Raw genomic sequence first — 19,151 nt, 5'->3', positions numbered from 1 at the left:
GATTCTAGGTCCGGAAGTGGGCTGTCAGCAGGCTTCCTTTTGGGGTTTGTGGGACAAACAGACCAACAGCTGAGGCTTCCTCAAGTGAGGCAGGTGACTGTGTGTGTGTGTGTGTGTTGTGTGTGTGTGTGAGAGAGAGAGAGAGAGAGAGAGAGAGAAAGAGAGAGAGAGAGAGAGAGAGAGAGAAAGAGAGAGAGAGAGAGAGAGAGAGAGAGAAAGAGAGAGAGAGAGAGAGAGAGAAAGAGAGAGAGAGAGAGAGAGAGAGAGAAGGAGAGAAAGGGAGAGAATTGGGTGACAGAGCCCCAGTCTCGCTTGGTGTTGCCCCTGCCTCCTGAGATCAGGAGGAGGATGGTGGAATACTATGCCAGCTGCTCCCTGAACTGCGATTGGAGTGCCTGGAGTTTGCTTCCAAATTCAAATCTTCCGCTCCTCCAGCTTCTGCTGGTGGGATCACAGGATGTCTGAGTCCCGTCAGAGTGCCCTTGCCAGTGCAAAATGAGGAGGGAGGGCCTGCTCTACTGAGCCATCACTTCCCACCCACATTTGCTTTGCTTTTCTGAGAACACTGGTGTCCTGGATGGGTGACACATCAGACAGCACAGCTTCTAGCACAGCCATGTACAGTAGCCAATAGTCTACTTCTAACCCACGCTCCACAAACTAACTCCAGGTAGGGTGTTTGGTTTGTGTGTGTGTGCTCTGGAGGAGGGAGAGGCATGATGAGGAAGGCAGAATAATCCTGCTGTTTCTCACATGGCAACAAAGTGTCTGAGAGTCATTGAGCTTTTAAGAATGATAAGTCTGGGGCTTCCCTGGTAGTGCAGTGGTTAAGAATCCGCCTGCCAATACAGGGGACATGGGTTCGAGCCCTGGTCAGGGAAGATCTCACATGCTGCAGAGCAACTAAGCCCATGTGCCACAACTACTGAAGCCCACGTGCCTAGAGCCTGTGCTCCACAACAAGAGAAGCCACCGCAATGAGAAGCCCGTGCACCGCAACGAAGAGTAGCCCCCACTCGCCACAACTAGAGGAAGCCCGCGCACAGCAACAAAGGCCCAACACAGCCAAAAATTTAAAAAAAAATGAAACAAACAAAAAAACCAACAGTGATGGTGGCTTTAAGAATGGTAAGTCAGGGGCTTCCCTGGTGGCGCAGTGGTTGAGAGTCCAACTGCCGATGCAGGGGACACGGGTTCATGCCCCGGTCCAGGAAGATCCCACATGCCACGGAGCGGCTGGGCCCGTGAGCCATGACCACTGAGCCTGCATGTCCGGAGCCTGTGCTCCGCAACGGGAGAGGCCACAACAGTGAGAGGCCCGTGTACCGCAAAAAAAAAAAAAAAAAAAAAAAAAGAATGGTAAGTCGGGACTTCCCTGGCGGTCCAGTGGTTAAGACTTTGCCTTTCAATGCAGGGGGTGAGGGTTCAATCCCTGGTCAGGGGGCTAAGATCCCACATGCCTCGTGGCCAAAAAACCAAAACATAAAACAGAAGCAATATTGTAACAAATTCAATAAAGACTTTAAAAATGGTCCACATCAAAAAAATCTTAAAAAAAAAAAGAATGGTAAGTCTACTAGTACTTGACTTAGAGACCGTCATCAGCAGGGCAGTTCTCCATAGAGACAGGTCCCTGTTATCAATGGGACAAATCTGCTTGAGAGGATGACTCCATTCTGGGAGGGTCAATGTGGCCCCTTTCAGGCGGCCTTGCGGTGTTCTCAGATGTCATGTCAGCTAGGGATAGATGTGTGTGACAAATGTGTGTGAGCGTGGAGTTACAGAGGGAGTGACTTTTATCTGTTTCAAACACTCTAATTTTCAACCAACATCATTCAAAGGCTTCAAACATTTAAATCATTCCTGGTAATGCAAACTTCAAGCAATAAGTTCAACACCAGAGTATATCCAACTCATTAGAATTAGATATTCAAACCATTCCCGGAATACCCACAGATGAGCAACTTATTTACAATTTGCAAGCCCGCTAGTAGCACGCCCAAGCCAGCCTCTGGGAAAAGCAGTACGTCATTTCTGGTCAGGAGTGTGATGACCAAGCAAGGGACTTTTCCAGGAAAGTTCCAGGATATATGGTATCCAGCCTCCCTGTCCCTCTTCTCCTTCTGGCTTTATATTTTATCCAGATGATAACCCACCAGGCAAACCCCAAAATTTACATTGTAAGCAGACACACTGAAGAGCTGCCTGGGGGAAAACGCTAGAGATACTAAGGCCGGTGTTCATTTTGTATTTTCCTGCCCTCCTCCTGCCCACACCCGTGGCTGCCTCATAGCCCGTTCAGGGATCTCTAGGAATCCTATCCATTTATGTCTCAGGGGTTGGGGGATGGGGATTTCCAAGGGACCTTTTCTATAATTCTGATTTTCCAGGATCCAAAATTGATATGGGGAGTCCTACATGTTAGTGCCTGCCTGGTAAAATAAAAATTGGTACCTACGTTTTTTTTCTCATTGATTTTTAAAATCATGTTTAAATGTACAGTTCAGCGGCATACGTTCACCTTGATTTGCACCCATCAGCATGACCCACCCCCAGAATTTTTTCATCTTGCAAAATTGAAACTCTCTACTCATTAAACATCAACTTCCCACTCCCCTCTCCCCCAAGCCCCTGGCAACCACTCTTCTACTCTCTGTCTCTATGAATTTGACTACTCTAAGTAACTCACATAAGTGGAAACTTACAGTACTTATCCTATTTTATTTTATTTTATTTTATTGGCCATGAGGCTTGTGGGATTTTGGTTCCCTGACCAGGGATAGAACCCAGGACCCTAGGCAGTGAGAGGGTGGAGTCCTAAACCCTGGACCGCCAGGGAATTTCCAGTACTTGTCCTTTTTTAACTGGCTTATTTCACTTAGCATAATGCCCTCAAGGTTCATCCACAATATAGCATGTGTCAGAATTTACTTCCTTTTTAAGGCTGAATAATATTCTATTGTATGGCTCTACCACATTTTGTTTATCCATTCATCCTTTGGTGGACATTTGGGTTGTTTCCACCCTCTGGCTCTTGTGAATAATGCTGCTGTGAGCATGGGTGTTCTTTGCTGTCATTGAATGTTTTGATTGTGTAGCAAGATGCATTAAGATAGACTTCAATATTTCTTAACCTTCGACGATGGGAAACAGGAACAAATCGGGAAGCTCTCTGGATTATGTATACCTGCTTGATGTACTTTAAGATCACTTCCACGGATCGGTCAGTAATCTCAATATTTTAGGTAGGATTTAAATATTTTGTCTAATCCCATGAAGGTTCACTGATGAGTAAATGACTACAAAAAAACTTTTTAAAAAGTTAGAAGTTATTTTTTATTTTATTTTATTTTTTTGCGGTACGCGGGCCTCTCACTGTTGTGGCCTCTCCCGTTGCGGAGCACAGGCTCCGGATGCGCAGGCTCAGCGGCCATGGCTCACGGGCCCAGCCGCTCCGCGGCATGTGGGATCTTCCCAGACCGGGGCACGAACCCGCGTCTCCCGCATCGGCAGGTGGACTCTCAACCACTGCGCCACCAGGGAAGCCCTAGAAGTTATTTTTTTAAGTGTGGAAAATTATAGTTTTTCTGGAGAGCCAGGAAACTGGCATTTGGTGGCCCAAAGCCTGAAGAAGCAGATTGTAGTGAACAATATATACACAGATGAGGAAAATAAAATGCTTTGAACTGGTAAAAAGCGTACTATGCATTTTTTCCCCAACAATTCCTACATAGTGGTTCTGGAGTAAATCTGAAAATATTATAAAACCTGCACAGGGCCTTCCCTGGCAGTCCAGTGGTTAAGAGTCTGCGCTTCCACTGCAGGGCGTGCAGTTCCAAGCCCTGGTGGGGGAAACAAGATTCCGCATGCCACGAAGCACAGCCAAGAAAAGAAAACAAAACAAAACAAAAAACCCCTAAAAATATGAACATTGTGTTAATATGTACAAATAGTAACTTGAAGTGTGCATATAATTTAAAACAATTTTAAATTACATGTATTTTAGTTTTTTTTTTTTTTAACCCCACCTCCCATCTCTTTTAGTGGACGTTTTTGTGCAGGCCACGTGGCAAATCTAATCCAGTGCAGTTCTCAAAGCTATCTGCTTCACTGATGGCATTCTCTGCTGTTTGCAAGCACTTCTGCATACTTAATTGGGTGTGTGTATGTGTGTATTTACTGGGATTTGGGAAGCAGGGGAGAGAGATCTTTCAGGGTTTATGATGCCATCTTGAAACCAAAAGTCAATTTTTTCTTAGATTAAGTCATTAAAATCTTGATATCATGGGAAAAAAGAGCTCTCTCTAAATTCTCTTTTAGAAGATATTTGTGTATTGGTCGTGCTCTCTTAAAAGAAGAACACTTTTCTTAAGCTAAATATTTTCTCGGCAATGATCTCATTGCTCCAAATTTAACACTGGTTCAATATTCTCTTTTAATTCTAGTGACAAATACTGATGAGGAGATAATTTTTTATTCTGTGGTTCCATGAACTCATCATTGGGTAGGATGTAGTTTTTTTTTTTTTTTTTTTTTTGCAAAAAAATATTTGTTTGAAAGCAGAAAATGAGCCAATAGAAAGAACTGATGAAAGTCACACAATCTAACATAGAATATGAGTATAATGTATTGTACTAACGTAAAATTTTCAAAATTTAAAAAACATGGTTCATGCAAACATACAATGAAAACTTATCTAAGATTTTATTTAACCAATTCATGAGGGACTCAGCAAGATGTTGACTTCAAAGGAGAACTAGTAAGATAATAAGGTTTAAAGGAAAATGTGAAGAACATATATGTATATATATTACATATATTTCAGTTAGGAATGATGAAATGAATTTGCTAATAGATGCAAAACTGGGTAACTGATTTATATCATATAAGGCAAAATCTAATTCGGTTTATCTTATTTTTTATCTGGCAGAAATCACCCATATCTCTACTGGAAAAATTAACTTGCATTGCTATGGACAAGAATCTTTTGCATTATCATCAACTTTCTGCAAGTTAACTTTACCCCTACAGAGTTATAAATAGCATAGTCAATAGAAAGTCCATCAAAGGTGCACAACCCTCTAGAATCAATCTCCAGAAGGGCTACTACACAACACCCAGCACCCCACTGAAAAGACACCCAGTAATCTCTTTTGCCCATTTCCAAATTTTGGATATTTTCCCGACATCACCAATTAAAAAAAATATATGTATATATATATACTTATACACATATATACACAAATGTATTTAAATTTATTTATTTTTCAGGGGATCATGGCAGAGAAGGAGAAGTATAGGTTGGCTTAAAAATGTCTTGAATGTATTTTTTGTTGAAACAGTGACATGATTTCAAAGTTCATGGAGAGCAGAGCTTAACAAAGAAACTGTCTAAATAATAGGAGATAGTTTGCACTACCTGCACTGTCCATCTCCTGCTCCCCAAAGCAGGCTCTTATCTTTGCTGAGCAAAAAATAATTAGCAAGAAAGCCTGCTGCAAAAGGGCCTCGGAAGTGTATTTTTAACGACTTCTTTTTAAGGCTGCACAAGTGGAACCCTTATATGGGCGTGTTCATGGGTGGTTAGGGTTAGAGTGGGCTCAAGGCACAGAGAGAAAGCAAGTGAGGATATGGGTGAAGGAGTGGAAGGCTCTGCTCTTGGGGAGCCCTACAGACATCTCGAGCTGAAAGCCTTCAACCTGGAACTTATTTTTTCTCCCCCTGCAGCCTCTCTACCCTAACTTGCCACAATTCCCTTTGTGTTTCTGTCTCAGTGACTCCTGCCACCATCAACCCAGTTGCCCAAACCAAAAGTTTCGGTGACATCTGTAATTTCTCTTTCCTTGTCCACCACAGTCCACAGGCCATAAAATCCAGTGGATTCCACCCAATACCACTCTCATTTGCCACTTCTCTCCACACTCATTGTCAGTGCCCTGCTCCTGGACGTGTCCTCTCTTGTCTGGAGCCCTGAAGCAGCTCCAGGCCGTCGCCCTGCCTCCTCAGACCCAATCCCAATCCCACAGAGCCGACCCTGGGAGCCTTTCCTGATGAGGTCGCGCTTCTGAAAACCCCGTGACAGCTTCTGAGCAACCTCCTTGACATGCTTTATGAAGTCTTTATTTCCGCAGCTCACTGCCGCTCTCCAGCCGTCCGTTCCAATCTGAGGCGGTCCTGCTTGCCATTGCTAGAATACACTCTAGTCTGTCTCTTTGCCCACGCCTCTCACCGCTTAGACTCCTCTCCCGCGCCCTTCTCACTCTCAGGTCTTCGCTTACTTCTTCCTGAAGCCTCCCTGACGCCCCAAGCTGAGTGTCCTCGGAGCAGCAGGAAGTCCTGCCAGCTCTCTCGCCCAGACGGTCTTGTCGCCTGGTCAAGCCTGTCGCCCCTGGGTGGCCTGGACTGGCGGCTTCTCGCCCTTGGAGCTCCAGCCACGTCGCCCGGCTCGCTTTCAGCTTCTAGAAGATTCCCGCTCCTTCTGCCCCTCACCCCTCTTCCTTTGCCACCCCGGGGGTGCCTCCCTGAGCTCCCGACCGCCTTGGATCCCGCGATCGTTCCACACGCTTAGAGCACGGGAGACAGTTTCCTTCTGGCACAGTCCGGGACTCTACGTTCAGCTGTGTCACTAAGCCGGACCCGCAGCGTGTCCCCGGGCCCCCCGCGTACCCGGCGCGCAGCAGGGGGCACGGCCAGGTGAAGCCGCGAGTGGCTGAACGAGCGTCCCCCGCGGCGCGCGGGCCTGGCGGGGAGGAAGGGCCCGCGCACCGCCGCCGCCGCCACTCCCCGGGACCCCGCGGAGCCCTCAGCTCCCTAGCTTGGCGCCGGAAGCGGCCCGCCCGGCCCCCTCCCCGGGGCGCCCGACGCCTTATCTCGGCGCCTTGGGGCCGCAGGAGGAGTCGCGGGCGCGCCGGGAGGGAGGCGGCGGCGGTGGCATGGCCCGGGGGCCCCGGGGCGCCGGCTTCCCGCCTGGGCGCCTGCTGTCGCTCCTGCCGCTGCTCAGCCTGGCCCTCGGCGTGCCCCGAGCGCCGGGCGCGGACGGTGAGTGCAGGCGGGGAGCAGGCGCGGCGCGGCGCGGGGTCGGGGGGCGGCGGCCCGGACTATGCCGGGCGCGCCCCGGACGCTCCCCCGCCCCTGGGCCGGGCTGGCGAGGAGCCTGGTAGCTGGGCGCAGGTGGGGATCGGAGGGCGGGGCTCCGAGAAGCGGGAGGGCCTCCCGGGCGGGCTTCTCCGCCTCAGGCCCGGTCCTGGGCTGCGGGAAACAAATGCGCAGCGGCCCGGCCCGCGCCCCCGGGGGACCTGGCGCGAGTGGGGGCCGGGCGCGAGCGAGGGGAGAGGCTCTCTCCCCGCCAGGAGAGCCGCGCCGGGCGCGCGAGAGCGTGGAAGGGCGTTCCGCCTGCACTGTCACGCTTCCGGCCCGGCTGTGGCTTCTCCGCGACAAATTCTTGACCCGGAGCAGTTGTCTTTCTACCTTTTAATTTTTTCCCTTTGATGAAGAACCAGATGCTAATCGGGTGAGGAAGAAGTGTAAGGAAGTTTACGGGAATAAAGCAGTTATTAAGCCATTCATTCAACAGATGAAGGGTCCTTGAGTTTCCCTGTGAAGGGTGTGAGGGCCTTGTGCTGGTCCTTTCTGAGCTCATATTCTGCAGAAGACAGACAAGCAAATAAGCCATTTCTAGGCAGTTGGAGTAGTTTTTATTCCCCCTGCAGAACGCAGTGTTGAACGTGGTACGAGTTACGCAGAGGATTCAGACACGGATGGGAGGTGGCATTTACTCAAATAACTGTAATAAAGGCAGAACGCCATCAGAGGCGTTCTGAGGTGGGTGGTCAGAGGAGGGAGAGACTACTTCTGACCAAGGGAATCTGGTGGCCTCATGGATGAGGTGACCTTTGAACTGGGCCAACAACGATTGGTAATATTTGGTTATGGGAAGAGGAGGAAAAGGCATCCCAACTCAGAGCAGAGGGCACAGCAGCTCTCCGCAAATACGTGTAGAATGAATGAATTCCAGGTGGAGGGGACAGAGTGAGGAACCACACGAAGGTATGAAAGCACGGGGGCTGTGTTTCAGTTTGACTGGTATGTAGGAGGTGCGTGGGAAATGGGGGGCAGAAAAGCAGATTGGATTTAACCAGAAGGCAGAGTGTTGTGATTGGCAGACCAAGGCATTTAGACTTAGTTGTTCCTGGGCAGTGAGTAGCCATTGGAAATCACTGCAGCTTTTAGTACAGGGAGTGATGTAAAAGCTGGTATAAGAAAAGCTTCCAGCTTCCTTCATAAAATGAAACACTCCTGTAGTGGATGGCAAATTCTGTGTAAGGAGATATGAGGGGACTTTGTGGCTCAGACTCCCGTTCCCCTCAATTCTCTTTACCTTGGGACTTTACCATCACTGGACGGTGTTTTTCTTGACAGCCAAACCTCCTGGAATGGCCATTTTTATACATCAGATGCTCTGGTGGGCTTTCTAACTTCCTTCTCCTACTTGGTCTCCCACGGCAGTGTGCGTAAAAGTTTGCAGATGCTTGGAGCCTATTTCAGAATCTTTGTGTTAAGACTGTAGCCTAGGAAACTGTCCACTGGGGTCCCATTGGCTCGCTGGCCTGAGATGGTTGAACAAAGTAACTACCTAAGGCCATCCATCTGCAGCAGCTTAACGGCTGTGGGGTGAATTTTGGGAAATGGAAGCCAGGGTTACCTGGATGAGCCCCCTCTCCTTATGCAGGCATTTTCCCATCATTTACAACTGTGTAGAACCTGGTTTGATTAAGGGCAGGTTTCCTTGCAGTGGTCAATGTGGGAACTGACTGGATGCTTAGGGCCATTGAGGAAGTTGTAATATCTGTTCTAGAAGTTCTGAGGCCGGAAGACTGGCCCCACAGTCATGACAGCGGGAGATGAGGACTGCATGTAGGTGATAAGGTAGAAAGGGAACTGGAAGGACTTAATGACAGATGTTAAGGTGCAAAGGAACAGAAAAGGGAAGTTGGAACACTAAGGGTTTAGGACTGGGTGACTTGGGTATATGGGTCTGTGGGAGGAGAAAAAAAGATTTTGGAAGAAAGATGCCTAGTTGTTTTGGAGATTCTGAATTCGAGGTAATGCTAGGACTTTCGGAGAGATGAAACCAACAGGGAGTTGAGACTGTGGACAGTAAGTGTGTGCAAATGATGGAGACTCGATGGTCACTTGAAGCCTTGAGGTTGATAAGAGTAAGAGGACCAAGGACAGATTCTTGGAAAGACTAAGTTCAGATGGTAGATGCACATGGAGGAGAAAGAGCAGTGGCCACATAGATTGGAGGAAGACCGGGCTAGTAGAGCATCAAGGAAACCAGGGGAAGGGGAGCCAAGTGAGTGGAGACTGAGAACAAGCCTTTGGATTTGGTGACTCTGTCAGTGGAAGCCAGAGCTAGCAGAGCACTGAGGGTGAGAGCCAGATGCAGAGGGCTCAAGTGAGTGCAGGACTTTGGCTGCAGAGTAGATATTCTTTAAAGAAGATAGAAGATAGAAGGAAAGAGAAGTTAGCATTCAGTTGGGCTGGCCAGGTCAGTGCAAGAAATTTTTTTGCTGGGGGAAGTGGTAAAGCAGACTCCGGCACGAATGAGGGGAATTATTGGGTAGAGGGAGAAACTGAAAATGGAAAAATAAAGGAGATATTTATTGGAGCAGGTCAGAAGGCAAAGTTGGTCTACAAGTGGGAAAGCTCGATAGGGAGAGGGGAGGGAAGGAGAAGAATGGAGAACAGCTCTTCCCTTCCCCCACAGCTAGCTACTTAGTGCTGTTCATTTTTCAAAAGCAGCCCAATTGTCCTCCCTCCTGGAGGCCCCTCTGTACTGTATTACATGGGCCACTACACACTTACTTATATACATACATATTTATAAGGTACCCTTGCTCTATACACTTACACCATATTGCAATGTAATTGTTTACTAGACTAAGAGCTCCTTGTGCGTAGGGACTGTGGCTTGTATTAGGAATCTGGTATGGAAATAAATGAAGACCACTCAAATGAGAAAAGGCTGTTTATTCAGAGCTTGCTCTAACGAAAGAGTCAGCGATCGTCATTGACATTTGTCAGAGACTCACAGGCAGGCCGGGGAGTGTAAAAACTTTACAGTGGAACAGAAAGGAAGGTTTCAGGTATGCCCGGGTTGGTTGGAGGATGTTGCCATTGGGAAGCTGGAGATAGCTTCTCTCTGACAGTAGGCATCTCGTGTGATTGGTTAGGGGAATGTATTTGGCTTTCTCTGATTGGTCCTAAGTTTGAAGCGTGGGCAAAAATTATGGAAGCTGTCCAATATTGATTAAATCCTGACCACTTGGGACTTATTGCTACAGAGGTTGTGGTTTGACTTCCTAGACCGATGGCTGCAGATTATGGGTCAGAGTTCTATTTTTATGTGTGGTCTGGGGTTGTCCATTTGCATATTCAGTCTCTCACGGTAACATTGCTGAATTACATTTAATTGTTATCCAACGCGTTTCAGGGAGGAGAGAGTGGGGGAGCCAAAGTCAGGTGGCCTGAGTGTGAGGGAAGGGTGAAGTGGTAGTTGGTAGAGCAGGAGGGTGTTGGTGGTGGGCACAGTGCCAAGCCCTAGGGGAACAGAGAGGTTAGGAATGGGCCAGGAGGGCTGGAACCAGTCAGTCCTGTTTCTTAACCTTTTCCTGGCATTGCTCTGAGTCTGGGAGCGGCTGGGGTTTGGGAAGGCCAGAGGGTGTGCAGAGGGCAGGCAGAGGCCTTGAGAGGCTTGGGGAGCGGTGGTAGAGAGGGTTGGGGAAGTTGTTGCTGTGTAAAGTACACCTGACTTCCTGAATCGTGCATTCCATAGGCTTTGTCTTCACTCCGTCATCATGAATCATAGCAGCGTATTCCCTGTTCAGAGTGAGGAAGAGGAGGAAAGAAGGGAAATGGAGCGGGTGCGTGGTTTTGGAGTGACTTACAGTTGCTCAAAGTAATGTAGAAGGATTAGAGCCAATGAAGACGATCCCCGCCACGGCCTGTGTTCCCCCTCCAAAGACTTGGCCCTGAGCACATCCTCAGCTTCTGGTCAAATCCTAAAATGGGCTCCTAGGTCTCTGCAGCCAAAGGTGGCAAGAGGCCTATTGGCCTTAGCTCTGCAGAGGAGACAGGGGTGTTGAATCGCATGGATCTTAAAAAAAAAAAAAGGTATTCAGCTTGCTCGAGAATGTGGGGCAGCCTGTTCATGTGTGACATTCAGGACATAAACCTAGGGTGTGGCTGCTTTGCTCAGAGCTCTAAAGCATTGACATTGGGGTGCTCGGCATGGGTTGGTTCCTAGTCTGGAGGCCAGGTGTGGGACCCCGTCTGCAAGCTGGTCTTGGTCAAACAGGAAAATGGTCAGAAGAGGGCAAAAGAGCAAAAGCAGCTGCGGGCTGATAACCGTTTTACACAAGGAAAGGTTCTGGGTTCCTGATGGGGAATGGCAGCCCAGGGTTGGGGAGGAGAAGGGGACTGGATGATGGTTCCCATTGCCCCACAAGGATTATACTGCTTGAAAGAGTAGAGTGCTCTCTGTCTTGGCAGATTTTTATTTTATTTTATTTTTTATTATTATTTTAAAAATATTTTATTTATTTTCATTTCAGATGCATCGTGTCAGTTGCGGCATGCGGGATCTTTCGTTGTGGTGCGCAGGGTCCTCCTTGCAGTGTGTGGGCTTCTCTCTAGTTGTGGTGGGCAGGCTCAGTAGTTGTGGCACAGGCTTGGTTGCCGCACAGCATGTGGGATCTTAGTTCCCTAACCAGGGGTGGAACCCACGTCCCCTGCATTGGAAGGCGGATTCTTTACCACTGGACCACCACAGAAGTCCTTTGGCAGATTTTTTTTTTTTTTTTTTTTTTTTTTTTTTTCGGTGCGCGGGCCTCTCATTGCTGTGGCCTCTCCTGTTGCGGAGCACAGGCTCCGGACGCGCAGGCTCAGTGGCCATGGCTCACGGGCCCAGCCGCTCCACGGCATATGGGATCTTCCCAGACCGGGGCACGAACCCGTGTCCCCTGCATTGGCAGGCGGACTCTCAACCACTGTGCCACCAGGGAAGCCCCTTTGGCAGATTTTTAAAGCACAGGCTATGTTTTTGTTTTTTTCTGTGAGGGATGTTGGAGAGGAGGTCTCTCAGGTTCCTTCTGTTTCTGGAATTTGATGCTGTCTCTTACAAGCAATGCAATTTTCCATAGTGTTGCAGAAGACTTGGGAATGCTTTCTCTTCCTGAGCTTTGCGCCCCTTTGCTTATTTCCTCAGGTCATTGGATCTGTTTCCACATGTCTCCACGAGTTTGAGAGACAGGGTCTCAGGAAGGCTGTGCAGTGGGCTTGTTTGGTCTGACCGTGAATGGCTGGGGATGAGATTAAGATTTGAATTCAAGCACTCTATTTGTGCTTTTAACACTTCCTTCTTCCCTTGACAGTGGACAAAATCTCTTCACTGTTTTGTCACAGTAGCTGCTGTTATTTCAAGAGTGCATGTAAGTTGTTGCTTGAGTATTGAAATACAGAGCGAGAGGAGCAGTCTCAGGCTGGCAGCCTCCACTCCATCCTGATGTCGAGGTTTACGTGGTGTGCGGGGGAGGGGAGGGAGGGGTGAGCAGGGCTGAAAGGGTGAGGAAGCTGAATTTGCAACTTCTGAGTCAGGTATTACCCAGAAGGCTGGGAGGATGTGGAGGAAGCAAGGAGTGATCATGGAAATGAAGGTATTATGGTTCCCAGAATATCAGCCCCATGAATAGTTGGGCATCTGTCCACACAGTGATGTTGCTTTGGGTTTTTGCATCAATGCAGCTCTCCATCACTCTCTTCATTAGTATAACTGGGAGCTGGCTAGCTGTCAGTACCTTCATTTACTCATTAACAAAGAGCTGTTGAGTGGTTGTATTAATAATGTCTCACATTCTAATTGCTTTATGCGTATTAATTCATTTACTCTTTAATCCTCAAAACAACCATATGAGGTAGGTTTATTATCATCCTCATATTACAGATTTACAGGAAACGGAGGCACAGAGATTATCAAGGATTACCCAGCTAGCAAGTGGCCAAGCTAGGATTGTAGCCCAAGTGATCTCTCTCTCTCTCAACCCCGCTCTGAACCAGTGTGTCTCCTACCAGGCACTGCATCATCCATGACTTGTTTCTAACAACAATAACAATATCTGTGGAAAGAGACATAGATATTCATGTAAATTAGCTCTTTGTCTAGTGCTTTGAGCTCATACAGCATTTATATTTCTCATTTAATCTTCGCAACACGATCTCCGTCTTACAGATTAAAACCAGAGCTCTGACAGTTTCATTTGCCTTCGATCACATAGTTAGGGAACAAGAGAGAAGACTCCAACCGAGGTCGAGACACCAAAACCTGCCTGGTCCTCTCATTGTTGGATGTGGATTTAGCTGGCTTAGTCACTACAGGGTAGAGAAGGGAAGTGAATCTAGGAGCAACCCTCAGCTGGGGGACACAGTAAGAGTAACAAAGAGTACTTGTCAGGCTTCTCCTCCTAGATTTTTGGAGTCCGCACTCTCCTGTTTCTCTGCCAGTAATTCTAGGCATCCCTAGGGCAAGGGGAAGAGGGGGATCCCTCGCCCCTGTAGTAGTCCCCTCAGTTACTGTGTGGCAGCCACCTCTCTGCTCTCCTGAGCAGAATCTGCTGAAGACAGAAGTCAAGTCATCCTTGACTCGGATGTGAAGCTGCTGCCTGACACAGTTCCACCCCCAGGTTATAAGGAAGGCACAGTGGTCTTGACACAGGCCTGGAGAATTCTTCTCCATTGGGTTATTCTCTCTGTCACGTTGGCCCCATAGCTATGCTGTGCCTCAGTCTAGACTTGGTGAAAGATGTCTTCGATATTACCTTTTCTTTCCCCAGGATTCTGACGTAAGTCCTTGAGACTGAGGGAGACTTTCAGTGTTGCTGGTAGTGCGGTGCATCTGGGAATCTCCTTAGAAATGCAGATTCCCAGGCCCCACTCACACCTACTGAATCAAACTCTCTGGGGATTCTGTTTTAACAAGCTCTCCAAGTAGGGTGATCAACTGTCTTGGTTTGCACCGAACTGAGGCGTTTCCTGGGCAGGGGACTTTTAGTATTAAAACTGGGTTGAACTGGTTACTCTGTCTCCAGTGATTCTGTGTGTGTGTGTGTGTGTGTGTGTGTGTGTGTGTGAGAGACAACAGATGTTTATTGTTTTAAGTTGCTAAGTTTTGGAGTAATTCATTAAGTAGCAGTAAAAAACTATAAACTAGAAAGGAATAAATATGTAATTAATGTCTGCAAAATTTACAATTGTTGCAAAATTGCTTTGTAGACTAGTTGTATACATTTATGCTCTTCTCCAGTGATTCTTAACTGAGCTTTTGACCAATGGACACTATTGTGTGGTCAGATGCAGCCCCCAACCCCACCCCAGCCCCTGCCTTTCCTTGTATTGAGGTTGTGCTTCCTACCCCCCTTTTTTTTCCCCCAGAAGACAACTTTGTCCCTCAAGCAGTTAGAACTCAGAGGACCTCCCTACTAGGCCCTGCAGACTGGGCTAATCATGGCTGAACAAGAAGCTTCTTGTTCCCTCTACCTCTGGAAACCACTTTCTCTTCTGCGAGTGGTCTGGGAAGCCTTTGGTAGACTGGCACACATCTTGTCTTCTTCGCCAGTATGGGAAACAAACATTTATTGAGGGTTTCCCTGGTGGTGCAGTGGTTGAGAGTCCGCGCCCTGGTCCGGGAAGATCCCACATGCCGTGGAGCGGCTGGGCCCGTGGGCCGTGGCCGCTGGGCCTGCGTGTCCGGAGCCTGTGCTCCGCAACGGGGGAGGCCGCGGCGGTGAGAGGCCCGCGTACCGCAAAAAAGCAAAACAAAACAAAACAAAAAAACATTTATTGAGCCAAACATGACAGGTACTGTCCTTGGGGCTACACTTATGCTAAATTATTCCTAATTGGTCATTAAAACATGCACCCTAAGAATGAAGTGTCAGAACATTAGAGGGAAAGGACTTCAGGGGCCCTTGAATCCCTGCTACTCAAAATGTAGTCCACATGGCAGCTTGTTAGAAATGCAAAATATAGGGTCTCACCCCAGACCAACTGAATCAGAGCCTGTGCTTTAACAAGATCAGAGCCTGTGGGTGGTACTACTTTGCTTCTTAATATTTCGTGTTTATTAGATTCTTTCAACAGTTACATGAAGTAATCATTTTCTATCTAATGTTAGTTTCTGGAACTGGATGGATATAAAAATGCTGCCATCTTTATAAAGATAAGTATTCCATATAGGAAAAACATCAAACATCTTATCATTTTATTATTTCATTAGTATAGTGTTTGTGTCAATAGAAAAAAAGAATACAGATACATACATATGTATGTATAACCGAATCACTTTGCTGTACACCTGAAACTAACATAATACTGTAAATCAACTATACTTAAAAAAAAAAAGTTTAGTGTATATATCTATTATTGTACTACCCACACACGCTGGGGTGAGTGGCCATCATTATATGGTTGACCACAGCTGGGTTTGTGGAGGTGACCCAGGACCCATTATTTAGAAGGTATTTCCAGGATTTTGGTTGCAGGTGATTATGGATTGACAGTGTCCTTATGGTACTGTTTTAAAATGTCGTGTATTAAAATGTTAAAATGGTTAAATAAATTTACCCCATCTTGGTGGACATTTAGTACGGAGACTCATTCTCCCTTCAGCTCTGTCTGTTGCCCCTATAATCAGGAGCCTTCCTGATCTGTTTTCTCCAGGTTGTAAAACTCCATCTTATGCCAGGGTGAGTTAGGGGATCTGAGCATCTAACTACTCCTCCATATTTTCAACTTGTTGCTTAACTCTCAGCCCCTACCCTTCATGCTTGCCTTCTGGGGTGCTAAGTGACTCCATTCCTGAGCCTTTCAAGTTGGCTTTTATTTACGTTTTAAATTTTATTTTAATTAATGTCCCCTCCCTCCCTCCCTCCCTCCCTTCTTTCCTTCCTTTCTTCCTTTCTTTGCTTCCTTCCTTCCTTGGCTTTTACTTCTTCCTCTCAGGCAGTTCCCATATGTCCATCTCTTTCATCTTCTGAAATATTGTCAACATCCTTGTCTGCTGTCCTCTTCTCTCCCAGAGTTTATACCTTTCTGGTCCTTGATTTCATTTTTAAATTTTTGGTGAGGGTTGCAGGTGTATTAAATCTGCTGTGTTTAACTGGAAGTCTTTCATTTGTACTTTAAAAGAAATTGTTATGTACTTTTTGTTACAAGCTCTTTCTTATTCCTAATGTTGTATGTTTGTATATACCCTTGTTTTCCTTCACTGGTCTTGAGTTTTGACTACTGGTCTTTATGATGCACTGACTTTGGCAAAAGTTTTTTGTTTTTCCAATGAATTTGAATATATTTTCTAATTAACATCTTTTTAATCTTTACTGAGTCCTAACCACCCCCCTCTTAAGCCCCCATTTTGTTTTTTTCCTTTTTTTCAAGCTTCTTGTATTAAAATTTTTAGTTTCCCCCATTCCCCCAGCCGCCTGCTTTTCTTTCTCTCTTTTAAAATATAAAAACATGTCAAACTCAAATTTTCTGGTGTAGATAAGCTTTTATGTCTGGTATTAAACATTTCAATGTTGATATCCTCTTTGCCCCAAGAATTATTTAGGAGAGTGTTCTGTAGTTTCCAAGTAGGTTTTCTTTGGGAATGCAAGTCTTATGTTTTATTTTGTAGTTTTATTACATTATTACATGGTAGTCAGTATGACCTCTATAATTTCTACTTTTTTGAAACTTGTTGCATTTTTCTTTATGGTCTGGGATATAATAAATTTTGTAAATATCCTATGGTTAATTTAGTATTAGTGATAAGCATTGTCTCATTTTTGTGTTATATTTTGTTTTAAAAAAAATAAAGTGGGCTTCCCTGGTGGCACAGTGGTTGAGAGTCCGCCTGCCGATGCAGGGGACACGGGTTCGTGCCCCGGTCCAGGAAGATCCCACAAGCCACGGAGCGGCTGGACCCGTGAGCCATGGCCACTGAGCCTGTGCATCCGGAGCCTGTGCTCCGCAACGGGAGAGAGGCCACAACAGTGAGAGGCCCGCGTACAACAAAAAAAAAACAAAACCAAGCGTGGTTAAGAGAATTTATATATATCCCTTTCTCAGTTGGTTTCATGCCTAGAGCAGCCTGAGACCTAAGTCTTTATTACCTGGGTGGTAATGGGGCCAAGACTAAGATGAAATTCCATGCTGATATGTTCTCCTTACTAGGCCACGCCTGATATTACAGACACTGGGAGTGCAGCACAGTATCCCACATAGCCTCGGGTAGAAATTCGTGTTTGATCTTGGGCCATGTATCACCATCTGGTAGATTTGAATGTTTCAGGAATTTTAGCCCCAAACATTTTTGCTGCTTATCTAAATAATTGGGATCTGGTCATCCTGCTGGGACCTGGCTGTTATCTCACTGACATTTTAAACACATTCACCACTGTTTCCTTATAAGGAAAATGCATAGGGCAATAGACGAGTTCTTCTTCCTTCCATTTGCTTTTTAAGTTGTAGGCCGTAGGACTGCAGTTTCCTTTATCCAGTTGGTCAATAAAAATACACTGAATGTTTATACCATGCCATAATGATGTATGGGCAAATGACATAATCCCTGTCCTTGAGACGCTCATTCATAATAGCAAGCTGGGAAGACAGAGGTGGAATAGAATATACTGACAAATTAATATGGTTGATATGGAAATGTACAAGTGTTAGGGGCGCACAGAGGAAGATTTAATTTTCCTCAAGAATGGAGGAATGCGGAAGACCTTAGGGAGAGTGTGATGATTAAACTGGGTCTTGAAATAGGAACAGGTGCTAGTTGGACAGAGAAGGAAAGATAGGCATTCTAGACGAAGGGAGCATCGTGACTATGGCATGACATAAGACAGTGGATAGCATGTATGTATGGGAAAGAGTAGCTGGCCTCTTGCCTGGAGAACACTGTGTGTATTTGGGTTTGGGAGCAGTGAGGCTGCAGGAGTTAGTCTGGGGTTAGACGGAAAAGAGCATTGATTGCCAGGTAGAGGGATTTGCACTTTACTCCATGGGCAATGGGTAGCTAAGAATGGGATAAGGTCTACCCTTCATAATTTTGGTACTCAAATTTTGGTTCTCCATTTTAACTGTTTATTACCCAAAATGTGACTCACCTAGAGTAGGTGATTGAAATGTTCTTTTCCTGATATATATAATTTATGATTCAGCTTTAGATGTCTGTGCCACTTGCCATGAACATGCTACCTGCTTGCAAAGAGGAGGGAAGAAGATGTGTATTTGCAAATACGGATTTGTGGGCAATGGGAGGACTCAATGTATTGGTAAGTTCTGAATCCTGGGTTAAGTTGAAAAGTTGAGTCAAGAAACAAGATTCTCTAGAGTTAAAGAGTTGATGTCCTTGGGGGGAAAACATTATTTTGTTCATGTGTTTTTTTTTTTTTTTTTTTTTTTTTTTTAAAATCTTTATTGGAGTATAATTGCTTTACAATGGTATGTTAGTTTCAGCTTCACAACAAAATGAATCAGTTATATATATACATATATTCCCATATCTCTTCCCGCTTGCTGTTCATGTGTTTTTATTACAAGAAGTTTTGTCAATTATAATAAGTCTTTGTTTTAGTGTTGGGATGTATCCTTTCTCTAGCGTTTCCAAGGAATTATCCCTCATGTTAGAGGTCATTGAACTTGAATCTCTGGAAACTCTCTGACCTGACACAGATTTGAAATCTGTTTTAACTCTTGAGTTTAACTTAACAACTCGAGTGAGTATTGCAGTTTTTAATTTCTCTAGTTGTTTTGATAGGAAACTATTTAGTACCGTGGGGAAAAACAAAACACAGTTGCCAACGTTTTGGCTGATTAGTGAAATACTGTTGCTTTGAGTCTCATGTCTACCAGGATCCATCCTCCAAATTTTTTGTAGCTGTGACCCTTTAGGGTCTTGGATGACTTAAAGAAATACAGACACCTTTGGGCTAGAAACATCTGGGATAATTTTTTGTCTCATAGCATTCACCATGCCGTGAGAGTCAGACAATATCCAGGTTCAAGCCCCATTCAGAGAGAGGGAGAGTTTCATAGTAACTTTGTAGTAGTGA

General features: G+C 46.0%; 1 protein-coding gene across 15 annotated transcripts in view; it reads left to right on the top strand.

Moving 5' to 3' along the window:
- The first annotated feature begins 6,048 nt into the window (after window positions 1-6,048).
- The window catches only part of SUSD1 (sushi domain containing 1), a 140,653-nt gene continuing 127,550 nt past the window's right edge, over window positions 6,049-19,151 (top strand). For 8 of the 15 annotated variants that reach the window (XR_004527067.2, XM_073806412.1, XM_073806408.1 and 5 more), the window contains exons 1-2: window positions 6,051-7,038; window positions 18,258-18,371. Coding sequence is in view for 13 of the 15 variants with exons in the window: in XM_073806412.1 (XP_073662513.1) it covers window positions 6,933-7,038; window positions 18,258-18,371 (220 nt within the window). In the remaining 2 variants the exon portion in view is untranslated. Of the gene's footprint in view, window positions 7,039-7,248; window positions 7,511-18,257; window positions 18,372-19,151 lie in introns of those variants that run through there. The other 7 variants (XR_012332631.1, XM_073806411.1, XM_033858400.2 and 4 more) reach the window with 3 other exon arrangements.

The sequence above is a fragment of the Tursiops truncatus genome, chromosome 6 (assembly GCF_011762595.2).
Source record: "Tursiops truncatus isolate mTurTru1 chromosome 6, mTurTru1.mat.Y, whole genome shotgun sequence".
Taxonomy (NCBI): domain Eukaryota; kingdom Metazoa; phylum Chordata; class Mammalia; order Artiodactyla; family Delphinidae; genus Tursiops; species Tursiops truncatus.
The sequence above is the reverse complement of the archived record's forward strand: the minus strand, read 5'-3'. Positions and strand labels throughout refer to the sequence as shown.